Source organism: Carettochelys insculpta, chromosome 7 (assembly GCF_033958435.1).
Source record: "Carettochelys insculpta isolate YL-2023 chromosome 7, ASM3395843v1, whole genome shotgun sequence".
NCBI lineage: Eukaryota > Metazoa > Chordata > Testudines > Carettochelyidae > Carettochelys > Carettochelys insculpta.
In genome coordinates this window covers 3,799,340-3,822,746 of record NC_134143.1, presented here as the reverse complement: position 1 = coordinate 3,822,746, position 23,407 = coordinate 3,799,340, and the positions used below count along the sequence as shown (strand labels likewise).

At 46.7% G+C, this 23,407-nt stretch overlaps 1 protein-coding gene across 49 annotated transcripts in view; it reads left to right on the top strand.

Moving 5' to 3' along the window:
- The window catches only part of SORBS1 (sorbin and SH3 domain containing 1), a 284,604-nt gene extending 261,507 nt beyond the window's left edge, over positions 1-23,097 (top strand). For 26 of the 49 annotated variants that reach the window (XM_074999623.1, XM_074999646.1, XM_074999619.1 and 23 more), the window contains 5 exons: positions 156-269; positions 14,617-14,676; positions 15,240-15,430; positions 18,180-18,292; positions 21,068-23,097. In XM_074999623.1, the coding sequence (XP_074855724.1) occupies positions 156-269; positions 14,617-14,676; positions 15,240-15,430; positions 18,180-18,292; positions 21,068-21,135 (546 nt within the window). In that variant the 3' untranslated portion in view covers positions 21,136-23,097. The remainder of the gene's footprint in view (positions 1-155; positions 270-14,616; positions 14,677-15,239; positions 15,431-18,179; positions 18,293-21,067) is intronic. The other 23 variants (XM_074999659.1, XM_074999658.1, XM_074999668.1 and 20 more) reach the window with 7 other exon arrangements.
- Positions 23,098-23,407: the final 310 nt, after the last annotated feature.

Genomic DNA, 23,407 nt, shown 5'->3' with positions numbered 1-23,407 from the left:
ATAGAATGGTGTGTTGTCTCTTGCATGGAGTTAAGTTTGCAATGTGTGTGCCAAATTTAAATGTATTTATAAAGGATGTTCTTAAAAAAAATGATAGCACTGATTCTGAGAAGAAATCACGCATTTAGCTGACCAACTTCTCTTTCCTTTAAAAGTCTGCAGACACTTCATTCTCTTCATCTGCTCTTCTTTCTTCTTCTGCACACTCTTCCTCTGCTGTCACAATACAACCACCTCCTAGACTCACACGAAGGGTCAGAATGCCCCAGGTAACCATTGTTGCTGCAAATTATTATGTGGCTTGGAGCTGTTTCTGTGCTATTATCATGAGTTTACTGTTTGGATGCTTGTACATTTGTTGATTCCGCAGAGGAAGCATTTCTGCCGACTTGAATACAGTGAGCCTGTTAATGGATCATTTTAGGGTTTTCCAGATGCTGTGGAAATGGTGGAGCAAACAGCACAACTGAAACCTTCAGTGGCTATAAATCAGAGTAGCATTGTTGAAGTCAGTGGAACTAATCTGATTTACATCAGCTGAGACTCTGGCCCTAAATGCCTTCATAGTTTTAGCTTAACACATATTTGATACTTTCGGCTCCTGTGTGCCTGTAGCTATGATTCACTTCAGCTGGTGTTGCTTGGGCAGGCCCTGGAGGAGTCAGTAGCCTGGCTAGTAAGAGTGGCAGACTGCTGCATGGGCCTACGAGACCCATCCCTGGGAACCCCAGCCAATTTATGGGCCGCTGCAGGAGTGCCAGAACTCTGGCCCCCAGCTCCTCCTCTTCCCTCCCCCCACTTTGGGCCCTGCCACTCTGCTCCTCTTCTTCCCCCTGGGGCTCTGCCCCTGGGCCAGGCTGAATGCCACTCAGTTGTGGTAACTAGGCTGCCCAAATTCCCCACCACAAGCTGCCCCAAGCACCACTTCCCTTGCCTCCCCATCCCTGGAGTCGCCTCCTCGGGCCCCAGATTTCTGCTATCCTTAGCTTTTTGGAACCTCTGGGGCTACGGTCCCAGGCCCCCCAGGCCTCACACTTGGTACCCTGGGTTTGCTGGAAGCTGTGGACTCCATGAGCATCCACTCTCTGTTTCTTTGTGGCACTGCTCAGCCATGTCCTGGCGCCTCATGTGGGCACAGGCTGCTCATGTATGGGTTGAGGACAGGCCGCACTGGGACCAGGAGAAAGCTCGCACATGTTTCCTAGCCCTGTCTCTCCTCATAATGCTCAGTCAGGGCCTGATGCTCATGCTCTCTGGCCTCCCCATCACAGTACGGGCAAACAGTCAGTCACTCTGCAGCTCTGCCCTTGACCATCTGTCAAAGCACCTGCAGGGCCCTGTATTCATTGTCTCAATGGCAGGAGCTGGAAGTTAGCTAAAGTTTTCCCAGCCTTGTAGCATCATCAGCAAGAATGATGCTGCAGGTCACTTTGTGGTCTCCGTGCAGTCCCCACCCCAACTGTCCTGTCACCCTCTGGCCACAGGCTGAGGCCATGGATGTGCATCCCTGGCCCCTCCCTTCACCACTCCATCCCCCAGATGAACCCTACGGATTCCTAAATCTACTGTCTACATTGGATTGCTCACGTGTCACTGAGCGCATTTGGCCCAGCTAGCCCTCTGGGTGGTGATACCGGAGCCATTCTAGCCTCTGGTTCCCTGTCCCATCATGGGGTGGAGTCTGTGGAGCTAAGAGGAGGTTTTGATTGCCTGCGAGCTGGCAGCTCTGACTCTCCCGCAAGGAGCAGTCTGTGCCGCACAAAGGGGCTGTTCTGCCCGATGTGCTTCTCTCTGCTTGCTGCAGCTGGGTATCAGCACTGACCTCTACCCCCTCCATTCGGTGATGCCAGGCTCTGGGGAGCACATCTCCCTGGTAGCCCCATCTCCCCTCCCAGCAGCTCTCCGTGGAGGTTCCTGTTATCGTGAGCAGAACAGATATGGGGTGGGAGATGTCTAACTTGTTATTCCAGGGTTTTGTGCTGCTGTCTAGCACCGTAGTCCCTGAGCACCTTCCACAGGAGATCAAGCGATAAGAAGACCCTTAGCAACAGACATCCTAAGTCGGGAGTTAGGTAATGACCAGGCCCCATTGGCACCCTCATGAGGGCACACCAGAGCAGGTGTTCTACAACTGCTCAGTGGACTCCCTGTGCTCCACGAACACAACCTAGCAACTGTCTGGCAGCAGAGACAGAACTACACACCCTGAGGGACTGGCCCAGGCTTTGAGTGGGCCACAGAGATGGGGACGGATGAGGCTGGGGAAAGGCCCCTGGAGAGGAGAGTGTACAGATGGGGACAATAAATAAAATTCCGTAAGAACTATGGAGAACAAGCCCAGAGACACTTGTGCCTGAGGTGGGACCTGCAGGGGTCCTGGAGATCTGGTTTGAGAGAAAACTTTAAAAAAGCTATCTCCCTGGCCGCGCAGTGGCAGATTTACAGGTGACAGTCCTGAAACAAAAAAAATTCAGAAATCAAATGGAGAGAGAAATCTCTGAGCTGCAATTTATTTACAAATTTGACTCCATTAACTTTGGATTAAACAGAAACTGGGAGTGGTTCACAGCTTACAAAGGCAGCTTCTCTGTTCTGGGTGTTAATATCTCCCCATTAGACTCTGACAAAGGCTCACATCCCCCTGTCTGATCTGACTTGTTTTTTTACTCTTTTGATAAGTATTGTTGATACTGGGCCATTTCCACATTGCTGAATAGACCTTGTCAGCTCTGGCCCTCCCTCTTACTGGGACCCCACTCTTTAAATACCCCTCTGAAACCACCACCCCCCACACTCATGCATCTGATGAAGCGGGTCTTTGCGCACGAAAGCTTGTGCTCCAAAATATCTGTTAGTCTGTAAGGTGCCACAGGACTTCTTGTTGTTCTCGAAGCTACAGACTAACATGGCTCCCTCTCTGATAAAAAAGCTAGTTTTTTAAAAAAAATCTGATTTGGGCCCTGCCGCTTGTCAGGCTGGGGAACTGCAAGAGTCCTGCATGACTGCCCTGCCAACCTTCATCCCTTTCCCTGGTGGTGCTGGCTTTGAAGGCAGATTGGAACCCTTTGGAGTAGGGGATATCAGCTAGTTGGGGGAAGGCTGTAAATTCAGGAGATAGAGCCCTCAGCCTGATGTAAGCAAGGGGACCACAGGCAGCGTTAAGAAGGATAAATGCTGAAATAATAGATGTCCAGGAAGCATGGGCTTCTGTGGCATGGGTGCCAAGCAACACCAGCAGCTGGCTCCCTCCCCGTCCCGCTCCCCTGGCCTCTCACCTGCTGTGGTCAGGTGTTCCATAGCATGTGAGAAGTGCTGATGGGGAAAGGGGTAAAGCTGAGCAGGGAGAGGCGGAGTGGGAGGTAGCAGGAGTGTGGCTTGGGGGAAGGGAGCAGGTGGAGGTGGAGGCAGGGCCTGGCGTGGACAGAAGCTGAGCAGCTGAGCCCAGAGAAAGCCGGTACCTGTGCACTGTGGGGAGTCCCAGACCCTCTACCTGGCCTGGGCAAGGGGTTTCAGATGCCCAAGGCAGCCCTTGCCTGTGTCCCTGCCCCCACAGAGCACACCACCCAAGGCAGGTGGAGGGTCTAAGACTTCCTGGGCAGCATGTCCCTGCTTCCACTTCTGGTTTGGCGAGGGGGCAGGGCTTTGGGGAGAAAGAGAAGGAGGCAGAGGGGCAGCTCCATGGCTGGGGAAATGGTGTCCCAAATGTTCTTTGTGTCCCAGCCCTCAGTTTTGCAGAGGTTATTTTTATTTGCTTCCAAAAGTTACTGTACTAGCCAGTACAGATGGGGTCAGGCTGCAGTATTCAGATCTGGAGTGTGAACAAGACCCAAAGCTTGTGGCTTGTGAGGACCTGGAGTTCTGATGCAGGCTGTTGGGAATGCAGGAGGTCCTTGTAAACTTCAGAATTCAGATTTCAAGTGCCCAAAGATGAGGGCATGGGGTTTGTACGACCTGGCTCACATCTGCAGGACAGTGGGTAGCTAATTCTGTGAGTATTCGCTTGTTTGGTTTGTGTCAGGTGGTTCTGGCATAGCTGCAGATGTCCAGCATGGTGTTTCAGCTGGTTCTGTTGAGCACATTAACACCTAAATCACTAAACACGGTAGGCTGTGTCTACACTACAAGCTAAAATCGATTTATTAATGCTGGGTTTTATCCATTCGATTTTGAGCATCTTCACCTTCCCACATGCTCCCCACAAAATTGGCTTATTGTTGCCACACACAAATAGCTTAAATTGAGTGCTGCAGCAGTGTACTGTGGGAACCTATCCGACAGTTTCCTGAGTCCCACAGCATTCTGGCTATTTTCACTGGTGCAGCATGGGAAAAAATGCCCTGCAAGTAGATGTGGATGTCTGATGACGTCTTCCCACATTTCATTCCCCTCTTTCCCCTGCTGTGTTAAACAAACATCCCTTTTTCCGTACGGGGTCTGGCTTGCCTGTATGAGAGATGTGCTTTTTACACTGGAGGGGTAGTAAACCTGTCCCAACTAATAGGTTTTTGAAAATGGGATGCAAAAGCACTGGATCTTTGCAGGCTTGGATCCGGATTTACATCTCTGAGCAAAGACCCTTAAAAGAAGCATATGTTTAAGTAGACATGGGTACTACACTGAAACTCAAATGAATCGTTGAAACAGTTACAGCTTGAGGGTGCTCAAAGACAGCAGACTATAGCCAGCCCCAAAAATCATGACCACCCAGGGAGACCCACCACATGCCCCTATTAGCAGCATTCCTAGGCTTTGATTATGTTTGGACCTGAATCTGGATTTAGGCCTCCTGCTAAAAAAGACCTTATAAGAAGAATATGTTTAAGTAGACATGGGTGCTACACTGAAACTGCAGTGAATCATTGAAACAGTTATGGCTTGGGGCGGCTAAAAGACCCCAGACTACAGCCAGCCCCAAAAATCGTAACCACCATTGGAGATATCCCCCAGGCGGCTAAAAGACCCCAGACTACAGCCAGCCCCAAAAATCGTAACCACCATTGGAGAGATCTCCCAGGCGGCTAAAAGACCCCAGACTACAGCCAGCCCCAAAAATCGTAACCACCATTGGAGATATCCCCCAGGCGGCTAAAAGACCCCAGACTACAGCCAGCCCCAAAAATCGTAACCACCATTGGAGATATCCCCCCGGCGGCTAAAAGACCGCAGACTGCAGCCAGCATCCGAAAATCGTGACCCTCACCGCACACAAGCTGCCTGGCACCTTGCATAGCACGTCCTTATATTGATTCGGGGTCAAGCCACGTGATGCGGCTGGGCGCAGGAAAGTCAGAGACTGCATGGTGCTTCCAGGGGGAGAGAAGGGAAGTGGTGTGGGGGTCAAGACAAAATGTAAGTGACTGAAAAGAAGTTTTTCATCCAAACATGACCCCCACCCACAGACTAGCTGCCACGTGATGCTGGCAAGGGAAAGTTCCAGAATGCGTGGCGCCTCACAGGGCGGGAAGGGAAGGGATGTGTGGGGGTGGGACCAGATGTAAATGACTGAAAAGAAGTTTCTCATCCTATCAGACAAGCATGACTCCCTCCCACAGACTAGCTGCCACGTACTATGGGGGGGTGGGGCAGCCACTGGTGCCAGGCAGTACAGGAAAGAAAGGCAGCTAACAGGAGTATACCCAGAACCACAGACCCCCAAAGCCGCACCACTAGCAAACTAAACGAAAGAAAATGTTTCAGCCTCTCATGACCCTACAGCCACAGACCTCCAGGTGCCGAATTGAAATGGTCTTCCTGTTGCCTAATTCCTCCGTACCTGAGAGCAGTGGAGATGGAAGAGGCCAGAGCGGAGAACAGTGGGGCACATATGGGACATGTCTGGAGGCTAATGAATTTGATTGAAAGACATGGCGCTTCCTCACTACTGTTCATTTGGAATTTTAAATTCAAACTGAATGCTACACCTGTCAGGTTACTATGATATTATGATTTCAATAGTGTGTCGGTTTTAGTGCTCCATAAATCGAGCTAATGGAATTTACCATGAGGACCGGCACTTGGAAAAATCAGGCTAAATGACCTAAAATTGGTATTAGCTCATAGTGTAGACATAGCCTACCAAAGGAGCAAATGTTAATGCTGTTGTGACATAAAGTACTCAGCGTCAGCACTGAGCGTCTGATGCTCCCTGCATGCTGTACTCCGGAAAGGAGTAAGTGATATTCTAGTCTGTTTACACCTCAGTTTACTTCCAGCTCAGTTTCCCGGGCTGGCGATATATGATGAAGAAAGCACAGACTTTGCAAAGGCAAGTGTGTTGTGCTGGTTTTTGTGAAACAATCTTATTTTTGTCAGTAAAATTATGCAAATTTGATTTGGAATTTATGGCTGGAGGAAGAATCTGAACACCTGTTGGCATTTTCAGTTATTGCCCTGATCATCAAATGCTCTCTGAGGGTGAAGAGTGTAGCTGAGCCCACAGATTTGCCCTTTGCTCACCTTTGTCCACATTTGCCCTGAGGACAAGGGCTTTGAATGGACAAATGTTCATTAAATATTCATTGCCATCCCCCAAAATTTACCATTTTGGTTTATATTCTTCGTAGCTGACCCCAAAGGTGGGTTTCTTTCTAATCTGGATTTTAGAAAATCAAAGTGCACTATATACATGCAGGTTTGTGGTTTCACCGAGCACTTAATTCACTTACCACTTGGAGCTGTGGGTGTGGGTGCACACAGACACACATCTGACTGTGTGTGTGTGTTTGTACATTTGCATGGGAGAAATGTGATCACAAAACAGGACATGATCATAAAATGATAAGCCTAAGGATGCCCTTCCAGACTCAGCTTTGAACTGGTGCTGTTTTGTTTATGGTGTCTGCCCTGCTGATACGACGTTCATGTCCTTTTGGGGCAGGGGTTACCAAGTCAACAGTTCTGTTCCCTATGTTGTGACTACTACGGCATTCTCAGGATCAAGATAAAGTGATGTGCTACATTATGAGAGGCCTCAGCCTGCCCCCTCAGTTTGTGCGCATTTATTTAGGGGGCTGTTAAAACATTTATGTGCGCGAATAGATATCCCATTACCTGAATGGCTTGGGGAGATGCTGTTTGCACGAGTAGAATTGTAGGCACTGGCATAGGCCACTTTCCAAATATGGCCTCTTGGTTTTTTTAACTGAATGCTAAAAGCACTCATTCTTGTCCACGTGTGGAAATGTTCCAGCATTACTACACTGTAAAAGTGTCATACGCAACACTGAAAAAGACCACTGTAGTTCTGGATTACCATGTCCACAAGTGGGAGTTACACGAATCGTGATGATAGGATAGAACCACATATAGACAAGCAGAAATCAAACTGGGCAACAGAAGTCAGATCCAAATCTGGATGTCAGTTTTGACATTGCGCCTCTTCAGTGTTTTTGGCTTTTTTCCAGTTGGTAGAGCCAGTTGAGCTTGTTCTAGAGCATGGCTCTAACTGTGAAAATCAGAGCCAAATTCTGCTCTAGAGGTCAAATTCTTTCATATGTGGGGCTGTTTGAACTGGGGTTCTGGTTCACTCCTACCTCTAGTATGAATGCAATACAGAAGGATCTCAAAATTCGCAAGGGTTCCATGTTGAGAACCCTTGCGAATGTTGAATTTTGTGAGTATGGCAGCCATTCAGTGTGCAGCAGCAGTCAAAAAGCAAACAAAATCTTGGGAATCATTAAGAAAGGAATAGATAATACGACAGAAAATGTCATATTATCTTTATATAAATCCATGGTACGTCCACATCTGGAATACTGTGTACAGATGTGATCGCCCCATCTCAAAAATATATATTGGAATTGGAAAAGGTTCAGAAAAGGGCAACAGAAATGATTAGGGGTCTGGAACATCTGCCGTATGAGGAGAGACTAATAAGACAGGGACTTTTTAGCCTGGAAAAAAGACAATTAAGGGGGATATGATAGAGGTATATAAAATCATGACTGGGGTGGAGAAAATAGATAAGGACTTGTTATTTACTCCTTCTCACAACACAAGAAGTAGGGGTCACCAAATGAAATTAATAGGCAGCAGGTTTAAAACAAACAATAGGAAATATTTTTTTCCACACAACACAGTTAACTCGTGGAACTCCTTTCCGGACGATGTTGTGAAGACCAAGACTGTAGGTGAGTTTAAACAAGAACTAGATAAATTCATGGGGGATAGGTCCATCAATGGCTGTTAGCCGGGAAGGGCATGGACAGTATCCCTAACCTCTGTTTCCAATAGGCTGGAAATGGGCGACAGGGAATTGATCACTTGATGATTATCAGTTCTGTTCCTTCCCTCTGCGGCACCTGGCATTGGCCACTGCTGGAAGACAGTATACTGAGCTTAATGGGCCTGTGGTCTGACCCTGTATGGCTGTTCTTATGTTCGTATGCTCCTGCCCGGAGCCCTGGGGAAGCAGCGGCTGCCGGTGCTCCTGCCCGGGGACCCAGGGAAGCAGCAGCTGCTGGTGCTCCCGGATCGGGGCCTGGGAAAAGTGGCAGCTACCAGCACTCCCAATCCTGGAACCCTGGGGAAGCGGCCACTCAAGGCCATTCATGAATAAATGAATTTGCAAACCTTAAGTTTGTGAATGGTGAGACCCTACTGTACATTAAAATGGGCCAAATTCTACCCAGACTTACAAGCCCCCACAATTGGACAAATGGGCTACGTCTACACGTGCCCCAAACTTCGAAATGGCCACGCAAATGGCCATTTTGAAGTTTACTAATGAAGCGCTGAAATGCATATTCAGCGATTCATTAGCATGTGGGCGGCCGCGGCACTTCAAAATTGATGCGGCTTGCCGCTGCGCGGCTCGTCCTGACGGGGCTCCTTTTCGAAAGGACCCCGCCTACTTCGAAGTCCCCTTATTCCCATGAGCTGATGGGAATAAGGAGACTTCAAAGTAGCCGGGGTCCTTTCGAAAAGGAGCCCCGTCTGGACAAGCCCCATCAATTTCGAAGTGCCGCTGCCGCCCGCATGCTAATGAAGCGCTGAATATGCATTTCAGCGCTTCATTAGTAAACTTCGAAATGGCCATTTGCGTGGCCATTTCGAAGTTTGGGGTACGTGTAGACACGGCCATGGGGTGGCATTGAGCAGTAGAAGACAATGAGTGTTTTCTTTAAGGCTGCAGCTGCACTGAGCTTGGTCTGATATTTGCTCCATTGCTGTTGCAACCATGGAAGTGTGGTGATGGTCTGTCATCCGGGAGAGTGAGCAGGAAGAGCTTGTTGTAGGTGAGAGTGAAGCATGGAAATGAATCACAGGCAAGTACATCAAGAAAATAAAGGGTGGTTTTAGATTTGGTTAAGCAGGCTTGGTTCAGGGGCTAGGATACCGGGCTTTCTGTTGCTCTCCTACTGGTGTGCTGTGTGACCTAAGTGAAGTATGGTCTACATAGTCATTTCCACCACGGCAATGTGGGTGTCAAACACTGGCCAAGCTGCATGGAGATGATTTTCATGTGCTTTGCATTGATGGGACTAGTGACCCAATGTCCAGAGCAGCAGAATCAGCCCATGATTTGTGTCTGGCATGTAACCACATGGATCTCATTCATCTGTGTCTCTAATGCTATGTCCACACTGGGATTTTTTTCCTGCAGTTTGCCACTTTTGCTGCCAGTTGAGCCCTACCACTGAAATCAGCAATGGGGGCTCTAGTATGGACAAGTTCTCTTCTGTCCCCCAGTGTTTCTAAGCTCACAGAAGAGCTGCATCACGTTGTGGTTAAAATGCTGGTCACTGCCAGTGCCATGGCAGTATGGCAACATTTAAAAAAAATTCCACCATAGACCTTAGATGGTCTATAGATGGTCATAGATCTTTGGATTCCACCTATGGTCTAATCCAAAGATCAACAAAGTCCTTCTGCTGTCTTCCAAGAGCTTTAGATGAGATCTTGAGCAAGCTTTGTGCTGCTCCCATTAGTGACCTTTTCAGCATCCATTGCGAGTGCTTCCGAGTCTACTTTCTACTGGGGTCCATATATAACAGGTTTTGTGTTTCTTTGCTTCATCAGCTAAGCTGGAGAGTCCCCCCCGTCTTCATTCAGAATACTTCATTTCTGTGGAGATGTATCATTGCTGCGGAGCTGTTTTATTTGAAAGGACATCAGTTGTCTGTCAGATTGTGTTACGGTCATTCTTTGCTTCACCACCACGTGGAGCAGTGTAGCAATACAGGGGAAATGGCTGAAAATGCCGCTTTTGGTTAAGAAATAAAAATGATGGGTTAAATAAGTACATTGAAACCAACTGACTTCAGGGAGAACATATATAGGCCAGTGCTGAACACTTTGCGAAATCCCATTCATGATCTTTTTTCTAACAAGAAAAGCATGGCTATGGTCTGTAGAAGTGGATCTGTCCCATGAAAGCTCATCACCTAATACATTATTTTGTTAGTCTTTAAAGTGCTACTGGACTGCTGTTTTGTTTTAATACCTCAGTGAGTGTCTGTACTATTAAATTATGTAGATTTACTCTTGTATCAGTAAAAAGCTGTGTCACTACTCATGTCTAGTCGTCACCTGTCTGGGGCATGGGGAACAAGGCAGGCTATCGTCATATGAATAAATAGTTAATATTAGTATAACTTAAGGAAGTCAATGGAAATTAAGCATGTGTTTAAGTGCTTTGCTAAGGTGAGGATTTACCACTGAGAGTTATTGTAAATCTATGTATTTGATGAGTTATTTACAGTGTGTTGCTAATAGAGCTTTATGTTTAACTTAAACATCAGTGGAGATGTAGTAATTTCTCCAGGGGATCCCTCTGATTCACAGCTTTCAATATATGCATCATATGCTCAGGTACCTCATCCTGCCCTCTGAGTTTGTATATCTGGTTATTTAGAGGCTGTTACAATATTGAATGTGCCAGTGAATGCCCTTCTGCCCATGCTGTATTTAAATGCTAGAGTCCCCCATCATCACCACCCAACATATTGGAATGGTGGTTATACAACATCTTTTTTCTTTTAAAAAAGGTTTATCATTTGAAAACAAAAACACATGGGCAGGTCATTTGTTGGACAGCAGGGTGATCGTATATACATTCTCCATCTCCTACACCCCCTCCAGAAAGTAGAAATAAAAAGGTCTGGGACCCACAATTCTAGAGGGTTGTTGGCGAATTAAAGAGGTTTCAGAGAGAAGCCATGAGAACGATTAAGGGAATAGAAAAACTGCCTTGTAGTGATAGACTTAAGGAGCTCAATTTATTTGGCTTAACACAGAAGAGGTTGAGGAGTAGCTAGATTATATTCTTCAGTATCTACATGGGAAACAGGTATTTAACAGTGGGCTCTTCCATCTAACAGAGAGAGGACTAACATGATCTCATGGCTGAAACTCCAGAGAAGAAGTCCTTTCTGGCCTCATAGATATACATAGATTAGGTTGATATATATATATATAGAGAGAGAGGGAGAGAGAGAGAGAGCTGTAAGGGACCTTGAGCTGTCATCAAGTCCAGTCCCCTGCATGCAAAGCAGGACCCATCTCTAACCACTAGGTTATCCTCCCCCCTCCCCCCAGTATCGTAGAGCTGGAAAGGAACTCAAGACGTCATTGAGTCAAGTCCAGTCCCCTACCCTGAGAGATTTTTTTTCTAACCTGCCCCAGCTTGAAAGGCCCCCTTGAGGGTTGAGCTCACAACGCTGGCTTTACAAGGCCCATGCTCTCACCCTGATCTATCCCTCCTCCCTCCCTTGTTCTTTTTCCTCCTTCACTGCCTGATAGCTAGGGATGGTTCCTTAGCCTGTACTGCTCAGGCTTGTGCCTGTCTAGTTTTCTCATCCTAGGGGGTTGGGGTTTCCTCTCCTACCATTCAGAGATTATTCCACAAACCAGTGGTTCTCCCTCCCAGTTCAACCCACCTTTTCTGTTTCTCCTCATCACGTTGTTCCCAGCTGTTGTTCCCGGCTGAGCCCCAGTAGGCCCTGCTATGCAAAGCCTGAGTTAGGGTCAGCTTTGTCCCCAGTCCTATTGAGGTCAAGGAAGAGACGCCCACCAATTTCTGCAGGCCTCTGCTGCGGAGGGGACAAATGATCAGATGCTGAAAATACTTGGCTGGGAGATGAGCCAGATGCCTGGAGCTCTATAGGTTGTAGAGGCTCCATAGGATAGGCATGTAGTAGTATGGGATGCAGCGTAGAATGGCCACTATATGTGTCTAGGTCCATTTGCAAACATTAACCCTGGAAGTCCCACTATTAACCCTCAGAGCAAAAAAATACTAGTGCCAATCACATACCCACATCACCTGATGCTGTTAGCAGGCAACACTAGGTCAGGATCTCAGTGCCATTCCCTGTGAGTCCACAGAAAATACGCTATTTACAAGGGCCTTAATATTTTAAGGAACATTTCCAAAAAGGACTGTGTTATGTTGAGACAACCTGAGTTGTCCTGAATTGAACCATAATGCTCACCTGTAGGTGTGTACTATAGCCATGAAAAGCAGCATTTCCCTCCTCAGTTAACTGTGGTGCCATTGCCTTTGATGTACTATATCAAGTTATTTTAGCAAATATTAATTTTGACTTTGTAACCATCCTGTTAGGCTTTCTGGGCTGATGGTAGCCATGCATGCATGACCCAAAAGCCCTGTTAACACTTTCAGACTCCCCAGTAAATGCTATGTGCTCTAATTCCACTGTGGTAAGCCCATTCCAATCTTTCTGTTTTCTCTCTACTGAAACATAGAATCAGAACAAATCATTTCGAGCAAAACACTCCAGGAATAATTCTTTATCCCCAGAGAGCCAGCTTGACTAGAGGAGGTGTCTGACTCCATTGCAATTGGGTGGGCTTAGTGGTCAGTGACCTTTAAGAGAAGAAAGTGGGGAAGAATACTTCAGTCTTTGATGTAGCGGGGAGATGGCAGGGTGGGAGGGCTCTCAAAGATTGGTGCTCATGTTCCCAGAAGCTCCGAAGGAGCTACCCCATGACTGAAGTTCGTTGTGCTGTGCTCCTCTGAACTAGCTGAGTGTCCAAATTCAGGCTGAAATATCTTCTGCCACCAATCTTCCATTGTTCTTTATTTCCACCCTCTGTGCTTTCAAAAATGCCATGAGAAGGACAGCCTTTCTCCTGAGCTGCCAGCACACTGAGGCCTTTGCAGGATGCAGGGAAGGAGTGCGATGGTCCTTCTGGGAAAAGATTTGGACTTAACATTTTACTGAAATCTCACAGATAGTGGCAACATTTCTCACCCTAGGAAAACTGTCTGTGTTGCAGAGTGGGATAATACTGTCACAGGGCATGAGTCCTGCATTCCTTGCACAGGCAGTAAGCTTTCTGCCTTCACCGAAAGTCTTGAGTGTGTAAAAAATACCAGATTGCCATGTAAATGCAAATGTTTGCAGTGGGACTTTTTAAATGCTCTGTCCAGTCATTTGTACTTCAAGACTCTCCAAATAAACAGCTTTATTCTTGAAAGTAACCTGAGGCATGGAAATGGCTCTCCAATGGGGAGGTGGTGTGTGGAGGTGGAGCAATGCTGATGAAAAGATGCACCTCCACGGCAATGTTCAGAATGGCTCTAAAGCTTGAGCATGTTTGGATATGGGGGCAGGGCTCCAGAAGCTCTGGTCCATCTAAAAAGTTGCTGCATTCTTAGACTTCACATGATGGTTCCGATCCTCCCCTAGTGTCAGTCAGCAGAGCTCCCACCCAGTGCCAGTGGCACACCTGGGCTACGTCTACACGTGCCCCAAACTTCGAAATGGCCATGCAAATGGCCATTTCGAAGTTTACTAATGAAGCGCTGAAATGCATATTCAGCGCTTCATTAGCATGCGGGCGGCAGCCGCGCTTCGAAATTGACGCTCCTTGCCGCCGCGCGGCGCGTCCAGACGGGGCTCCTTTTCGAAAGGATGCTGCCTACTTCGAAGTCCCCTTATTCCCATGTTATAAGGGGACTTCGAAGTAGGCAGCATCCTTTCGAAAAGGAGCCCCGTCTGGACGCGCCGCGCGGCGGCAAGGAGCGTCAATTTCGAAGCGCGGCTGCCGCCCGCATGCTAATGAAGCGCTGAATATGCATTTCAGCGCTTCATTAGTAAACTTCGAAATGGCCATTTGCATGGCCATTTCGAAGTTTGGGGCACGTGTAGACACAGCCCTGGAGTGATTTCAGCTAAGTGGCTTTGATTTACGCCCACTGAAGATCTGGTCCACTCTTCATAGGAGGCAGCTGAGCTTTCATTTTTCCTGACACTAAATGTCTCAAGGGGCCTTTCCAGAAATAATTGTCAATGTTTTCATTAGGGTCTGACTGACGCTTGTACTTCTGTCCATGTTTTTTTACCTACAGGAATTCAATGCAATGGTGTTCGCCATCTGTGTCTCATCTTTTCATCTCCTCTATTTGTCTGCGCTAACCCTTTAATTTTTTTGCCATTGTATTACTCTTTGCAGCACACACGCTGCTGCAATCCAGTTGCATTCCTGTGCTGTCCAATGTCCGCTGTTTTAAAAATCCTGATGTCTGAATCAAGTGGTGGTGGGTGGTTTTGTGTTTGGTTCTCTGTGGATCATTTTTTTAATTTTAATTCTGACCGATGTAACTTCTGCTAAAATGTCTTCCTTATAATTTGCTTGGTGATCACACAGCCTTCTCACCATTCACTGAGAACAGGACCAGAGCTCACAGAGTCTGAAAAGAGCTATGTGGTAAGGCCCTGTTTCAATCAGATGCACAGTCATAGCGTCTCTTATAGACAGTAACGCCTTCATAGAATTTAAAGTTGCAGCTGCTTACTTAGTCACAAAAATCTAGATATCATTGTGTTTGTAATGGAGAAATAGATTTAGCATCTAGAAAAACTACCAGAGCCGCCATGGAGTTGGTATAATTACACTGTCTGTACTGGATTAGATTAAAATGAGTAGTGCATGACTGGAGTGTGTGTTCTCAGATTCCAGCTGTAGCAATTGTAAAGGTGCTACTGCTGACTAATTGCAACCTCTTATGCTACTTGTATTTTTGTTAAACAAATTTTCAAGCAAAGTACCAAATTCTTCTGTGTTGCCTGTTTTTCCATGCTTACACCTGGATCCCTTCTTCACTCCACCACCCGGATGTGTACCTGGATCTACAACTCTTTTGTTTGACTGGACTTATGTGCTGCATCTGGAATGTCCCATCTCTTCCTCTCTATTTTGCCCTTTCCTCCCTGTTCCTTGTTGACTGGTCTGTGGGTGTTTCATGGATGTCAATGCTGCCTACCACACAGGAAGCAGTTTGCAATGAGATCATAAACATTGCAGAAAAGTCTGTTCATTACTGCAGTGCTATTTCTCAACCTTTTGACTCTCGTCACACGGTGGCCTCTAATGACAATAAACCGTCTCTAATCATTTCTCAGCAACCTCAAGCACATCAACAAGGAGTGAGCCCTGACAAGAGTCAAACACCAGGAGACATGTAAGTGACTTTGGCTGCCATCTCTCCCAGGGGCCTGGTTGGCATCTGTCATATGTGCTGTTAAGTGTGACAATAGTTGGTGTTTCTCTTGAAGCTCTAGGCCCTGGAGGCATGTGATTCTGCAAGTTGCTGCTTTGTTAAAAAAAAACTAATGAAGGAAGTATCTAGCCCTGGCCATTGCAGCAAAAATCCAAGTCCAGGATCCCTGTTTTTGTACAGCACTAGGCATGTGCTAGTACATGACCAGGGTTCTCTGATTAAAGGTTCTTGCATGCTTGGGGTTGACAGTACTACTTTGTCTGTTTCTGCAGCTTGAATCCCTCTTTCTTACACACCAATGGAGGGAAAAACTGCTCCCCGTATTTACAGCCAGAAGGCCTGATTGTTCATTGCCTTGTGAAGTCATTTTCATCTGTGTTGAAGTGGGAGCACAATCACCCTGATTGGGTGGTGCTTTGTGCAGGGGTAATTAACATGAGCTATGAGGGGAGACTGAAAAATCTGGGCTTGTTTAGTTTAGAAAAGAGAAGACCGAGAGGGAACATGATAGCAGTTTTCAAGCACCTAAAAGAGGGTTTCAAGGAGGAGGGAGAAAAATTGTTCTCCTTGGCCTCTGAGCATAGTACAAGAAGCAATGGGCTTAAACTGCAGCAAGGGAGGTTTAGGTTGGACATTAGAAAAAACTTCCTAACTGTCAGGGTGGCCAAACACTGGAATAAATTGCCTAGGGAGGTTGTGGAATCTCCATCACTGAGATATTTAAGAGCAGGTTAGATAAATATCTATTGAGGATGGTCTAGAGATGGTGCTTGGTCCTGCTGTGAGGGGAGGGGGGCTGGACTCAATGACCTCTTGAGATCCCTTCTGGTTCTAGTGTTCTATGATTCCATGATTTTATGCATTAAGTCGTGAGAATCAGGCCCATCATGCCAATGCACAGGGACAGAAAGCAGTGCTTGAAGAAGCTTGTAAAGTAATAGTCTTTCAAAGCATACAGGACATTAGCACAGGGTGAACATTCAGTTCTTTTGTATATACCGGCTCTGCATCAGGTTTAAAGCTGCTGCTCCAGAGATCTCACAATTAAGAATTCCACTTCTGTGTATGTTTCCTATAGAGTGTAGGGTTTACTACTCCCAGTAGGACTGATTCACTGCTGGGAAGGGGACTTGCAGTAAGGTAGATGTTGCAGTAAGATAGATGTTGACGTATTGTACAGCCACAGAGAGACAAGGGCAGGCTCACTGATGGGTTGAGGGTAGGGCAGTTGCCCTGCAGCTTGCTCATTTGAAGGAACCTGGCATTCTGGCTGCTGCTGCGGCAGAAGCAGCACCCAGAACCTCAAGCCCTTTCAATCACTGCCAGAGCACCACTGCAGTGCTCTCCATGGCTCTTAGGGCTGCCTGGAGAGATGGGGAGCCATGTGGTGTGCTCCAGGCAGGGCTCAGGAAAGGGTGCCATGGTCCACAAGGCGCTGAGGGATGGCTGCCCCTGGCTCCACCCCTTCTAGCGGTGTGAAGCTGGATCCCTGCCACCTTGCCCAGGGGCCCTGCATGGCTGTCTGCTCCCTTGGGCAAGGGGATTATGAACCAAGGCGGGATGTGGTTAATTGGAACGGACAGTTTGGAACTAAATGCATAAAGGGTGCCATTGGGAGGGGGTGGGGCACTGCTAGTGGAGGGCATTAGACTCTATAACCTGCTATTTTCTCCTCAAGGTCCCCAGTTCAACTGCAGCCCAGGTTGGGGCTGACCATCTGGCTCATAGGAAATGAGTTGGTGGATTAACAGTAGCTCCCAGGTGACGAGTTGTTCACAGCACAATCTAGCCACTCTTCTGTTGGCATCAGTAGCCCCATTGTGGGCAGCGCCCACAGAGAAACTATCAGGTGAATGGGCTTAGCAGCTAAGCTGAAATTACCGAAGATGCCGGTGGCAGTGGCTCTCAACCTTTTCAGACTACTGTACCCCTTTCAAGAGTCTGATTTGTCTTGCATTCCCCAAGTTTCACCTCACTTAAAAACTGCTTGCTAAAAAATCAGGTCTAAAAATACAAGTGTGACATACACTAGGACTAAAAAATATCCGGCTTTCTTGTTTTTACCATAGAATTACAAAATACAGCAATAAGATCTAAATACTGTACTTAGAGCCACACTTCACCCAATGCTCCAGGGGCTGCTCCGAGCCAGGGCCTTCTCATCTCCAAACCCAGAGGCTCAGTCCTAACTGCAGTAGAGTCATGTGTGCATCTCAGGGCAGAATTTGGTCTCTGATTTCTCCTGTCTAGACTCCTCCCCATCAGACAGTTGCAGTGTACAGCAGGGACTTTTCTCAAAGACATTTCAGTCAGGCACCAGGACATTCAGTGTGCATTGGAAGATGAGACTCCTGAGCAAGCCAACAAACTTCTCTTCTGCCCAGAAGTGGGTGTATCCAGTCTTTGGAAGAGGTGGGGAATGTCTGGAGTTTCAGTTCCACCGGCTGTACTTCCAGGGAGCCAGGGCAGAACAAAGAGGAAGCCTTGGCCTTCCTAGTGCCAGGTCCTTCTCTGGGTTGCTCCTTGCTGTGGACCATGTTTGCATGACCATGCCTCGCCTTGTTTTAACAGCGCAGGTGGTTTTCAGTTCCATAATATAACCTGTAATAGGCATGTGGCAACTGTTTAAATTGCAACGTGTATTGCATGAGTGACTATCAGCAGTGTCTACTGAATCCTTTATAATGTCTCTTTTTTTCTCGGCTTTTAGCCTCAGCTACCAAGCCCTCTACAGCTATATTCCCCAGAATGATGATGAGCTGGAGCTAAGAGACGGAGACATTGTAGATGTCATGGAGAAATGTGACGATGGCTGGTTTGTGGGTGAGTGCATCAGATGTTTAACATTATTAGAAGTAGTCAGAAATGGCAATAAATTGTGGAAAATTTCAAAATTTGGAAATTACTTCAAAAATGGAATAATGTTTTGGGGGCGTTTCTAGCATTTTTCATGAAATATTTTTTAAACATTTTTAATTTCCTCTCCTTCCACCTTTTCTCCACTGAGAACAACGTAGGAATGCTCTCCCTGCAGCTTTGTTTTTCCCACCAACTTTTTCATTTTCTCATTTTTCGTCTGGCTACTCTGTAACTTTTCAGAATTTCTGCAGGCTTGCGAAGGTGGCATAATTACCAAATCTGACCTTTTCTTTGGCCGCTCTGGAATTTTTCTAAAGCTGAGGTAGTTTTGATGTGTTACACAGAGCCAACAAAAGTAAACTAGGAGGGGGTGAAAAAAAAAGTCCAGAAACAATCCTGCATGGAATTCATTGGCCTAAGTACACAAAGATGGAAGGAGTGGAGATAAACATAATTAAATGAAATAAAACCCCAATAATCTTGAAAATCAAGTTTATAAACTTCCTAATTTCTACTTTTTAAAAAGGCAGAACATGTAGCACACACACAAAAGGTTTTTGCAAAAGCGTCTGTTTCTAAAGAAGGTGTTAAAGAAACATCTCAAAGGAGGAACACCCGCCAGGTGTAATTGTTCTGCTGCTGCACTGTCCGAGTAGTGCAGGGCTGCTGCACTTCACACACACTCCCCTGGTCCAGGGAGTTTGCACTCAGCAAGCCCAGTTGCAGGGGAAGGGCTGAGCAGGGAGGGAGTGTTAATGAGGAGAAGCAGCTCTGAAGGAAGGGGTGGGTGCGTGGGCAGTGGAGCAGCTGGTGATTATGACTCTCATTTAATCAGAAAAAAGGAATATCCCAATATGCCGCTCACTTCCAAACGGGAGTGTAGTTGGCCTGCCTGGCGGCAGCTTCAACACAAACACTAATAGCCAAATGGGTCACAGAGCAGCAGGGGTAAGGCATGCCTCGAGTAGGGGCATGAGTTGCAGTTCAAGGACACATACCTGCCAAGCTCTCACTGAGCTGGTATGGTAGAAGTGGGGCACAGCACAGCAGTGTGTGTGAGACACACCCACTCAGGACAGCCGCTCATGCCGCCACGCCTATGCTCTGCTTGAGCAGCTGTCCCCACGAGAGCTAGCCATGGTTACGTCTCTTCTTCCTCACACCTGCACCGCCAAGGGAGAGCCCATCTCATAGAATCATAGAATCCTAGCGCTGGACGGGACCTCAGGAGGTCATCTAGTCCAGCCCCCTGCCCAAAGCAGGATCAACCCCGACTAAATCATCCCAGCCAGGGCTTTGTCAAGCTGGGACTTAAAAACCTCTAGGGATGGAGATTCCACCACCTCTCTAGGTAACACTTTCCAGTGGTTCACCACCCTCCTGGTGAAATACTTTTTCCTAATGTCCAACCTACACGTCTCCCTCTGTAACTTCAGACCATTGCTCCTTGTTCTGCCATCTGACACCACTGAGAACAGCCTCTCTCCATCTTCTTTACAGCTCCCCTTTCAGGAAGTTGAAGGCTGCTATTAAATCACCCCTCAGTCTTCTCTTTTGTGAACTAAATAAGCCCAAATCCCTCAGCCTCTCCTCATAAGTCATGTGCTCCAGCCCCTTAATCATTTTCACTGCCGTCCTCTGAAGCCACTCCAATGCGTCCACATCCTTTCTGTCCTGGGGGGCCCAGAACTGGATGCAGTAGTCCAGATGAGGCCTCACCAGTGACAAGTAGAGGTAGGGTGACCATCTGTCCTGTAGTGGACGGGTAGCCCCATATTTGGGGCGCCAAAAAGGGGTCCCGACTTTTTTTTAAAAGGAATTCATTGTCCGGTATTTGCCCCCGCCACCCCAGCCTTGGGGAAGTGGGGGAGTGTAGGCAGCTGCAGCTTCCCCAGGGCTCCCAGGGAGCACCAGTGGCTTCCCTGGGCTCCCGGGGAACACTGGTGGCTGCTGCTTTCCTGGGGCTCCTGGGAAGCTCCGGCAGCTGCCCCCTCCTTCCCGGCTCCCTGAAGCTTGGAGGAGCCGCCCTTCCCCCAATATCTCCCTGTCCCGTATTTGGGACAGGGAGATATGGTTGCCCTAAGTAGAGGGGAATAAGAACTTCTCTAGATCTGCTGGAAATGCTTCTCCTAATGCAGCCCAATATGCCATTTGTCTTCCTGGCTACAAGGGCACACTGTTGACTCACGTCCAGCCTCTCATCCACTATTATGCCCAGGCCCTTTTCTGCTGCTTTCTCTATCCTAGCAGAGCTGTGACATCTGTGTGCTATGTGGAACATGCTGAGTCCTTTTGTAAGTGTGGACACAAGCAATGTGCTGGGAGATGAGGTCTTTGGAGCCCAGGCCCATCAGTAGGTGGAAAGCCCCTGGAAGCCTGGCCCAGTTGTGTTCTCAGGATACATGCCCAGACCCTTATCTCAGTTGCTTTGCTGATTTCAGCAGGTGTAGTAGTGAACACCGCAGCCTGGCCCCTAGCCTAGATGACTCTCAAACCCACATTAACAGTTAATTAAAAGCACAAGTAGAGGAGTTGGTGAGAAAAATTTTTCAGTTAATTCTATTCAGCACTAGCAGAATTTTTTATTGGGGCTCCTCTTCTCCTGCATTGCCACAAACAATGATTTACACCCCACCTGGCTTACAGACAAAGCAGGCTTCTCTTTGCCTTTCCAAAGCCAGTGGCTGCCCTCTCTGGCACCATCTTGTTCAGTCATGTCCTTGTTTCTTTTCCCAACAGGTACATCTCGGAGAACAAGACAGTTTGGCACTTTTCCAGGCAACTATGTGAAACTGCTGTATCTCTAAAACCATCATAGGCCTACAACGCTGATTACTATCGTTTGTTTCCAGACATTTAAATAGCAAGGACATTTGAAATGCGCCAGTTTATAAGTGTAATAAAGGAAAGATGAGAAGTGAAATGGGGATGTGGTTACGTGGTGCAGTTCTTGGCTGAATGTGCAATTTGGAGCTGGGGGACGCTGGGCTTGCTGTTCTCGTTTGCTGAAGGCAAGAGGAAAAGTTTCTCGTTTACAATTCTGCCTTTGTGTTGTTTGCCCCCCTCCTGGAGGGTTCTGATGATGGAGTTTGGTTGTCATGCTTTTTACTGAGTACTTTTCCCTGGGACAGAGGTGGGGAAGCAGCAGAATGCTGTGTGCAAGGAAAAGCAATGGGCATTGTGGTGCCCTGGGGCAGCAAGCGGTTCTGCAGCTGTTCCATGTCTGTAACTAAGAGAGTCTTCTCTGAAATTACTCTCATCACTGCAGCCCACCTCCATTGCCAGCTCCTGCTCTGTGACATGCACCTTAACAGACATGGCAGGCAGAGAACGGTTTTATATGATGGATAAAATGGCGAGCACTCCATTAAATGGGGAGGGGCTTTGAACTGGCAATTAAGTACAGAGTAATCAGCCAAAACTCAATCACCCCTCAACTCTAGTAATATTCTGCTTCAAAATATCCACCCCAGCAGGTTTTTCTCTGAGTGCGCACGCGCGTGTGTGTAGGCTTATTATGTGCATAGAAATGAACAGTGGCACACTTTCCGTGAAGAATCAACCCGACTTTTACAAAAATGGAACACAAATCATGGAAGATTTAGGGGGCACAGATTCTGTTTGCAAATCCCATAGCCAGTTCCCTCCTAAATGTTGCACTGAATGACTGCACACATTTTGAAATATGCTCTTTGCAATAAAGACTTTATTTTTTCTTGGTGTTCTACTATAGAGATTGGATAGATTACTAGCAAAATATTACTGGGAGTGCCTTTTTTGGTGGGATTAGTGGTTCTTGATTGAACACATAGGTTTTGGCTGCCTCCTAATGAAACTAGGAAGATGAATCAATTTTTAAAGCTACATTTATACAGCTATTACCAGCTGCATATATTTGTACTACTTTGAAAAAACACGGCTTGCCCACATAGTTGTCTGTAAGTGAAGAATGAATGTTCTTTTTGATAGAAACTCTTACCGTATTGATAAAATCAGTTGCATCAGACTGCTACCTATATTTCCAGTACAAATAGCAAAAGTTTAGAGTGCTATTTTGGCATCAGCCATATTTAATAAGAAAAAAAGCCTATTTTTTATGCCTAAGCTTTTATACAAATTGATTCACTGCAACTAACTAGCTATTAGCATGACTTGCAATATGGTTTGATAAATAAGCCATGCTTCTAAGTTTAAAGAAAGGAATCTTTTGCTGAGATCAACAGAAGAGAAGACTCAAAGCGTTTCAGAAGTATGGTTGTAAATATGTACATTTACCTTTGTACAGACACTGTACTTACCTTGTATAAAAATAATTTAAACAAATGGAATGAAAGAAGGAAGAACAGGCAGTTATGAAAGAGTTTTTCCATTTTTATTTAAATGAAGGACTTGTGTGTAAGTTCACCTGAAGAGTTTAGCACAAAATATCCACTCTAAACCAGATACAAATACATCACAAAGCCCCATTATATTTCTGTGCAAAGGTGGGGATAACTTCAATCCTTATTTGTGGTTTTTGATTTCTTTTCGCTTTTGAGTTGCACTCATGTTATCCGCAGTAATGTTTAGACCTATTGCTTGGACTGGATCACACTCAGTTAGTCTAGCCAACAAAGTAACATCAAGATATTGACTGTATATAACCAACTCATTTAAAGGTTTATTTTTGTTCTGTTGCCATTTTAGTTATCTACACACAAACCACAATTTATTATTGTGTTGATTTTGGTTCCAAAACTATTTGACAATAAATTGAAGGGCTGAATTACTCCTGTGGTCCTCGCACAAGTTATTTGGTGAAGTTTATTGGGTATTGGTTTGTGGCCATTGACTGCCAGTGGAATAGTGTGGCCTTTTGAAAACAAGCCTTCAGCTCTCAAGTCAGGTATGGGGATGGGTATCAGAGCTGTGATACCTTGAAATATCTGTGCCTAAGTGCCTTGCCGAATCAGAGCCTCTGTCCAGGGATAGAGCCCTGTGCTCTGACAAAGCCCCACTAGGATATCCCCACTGGGGGACATGTCTCCAACACCCAAAGCACAAAGCCTCCCAGAGCTAGTGGGGTTCACACGAGTGCTC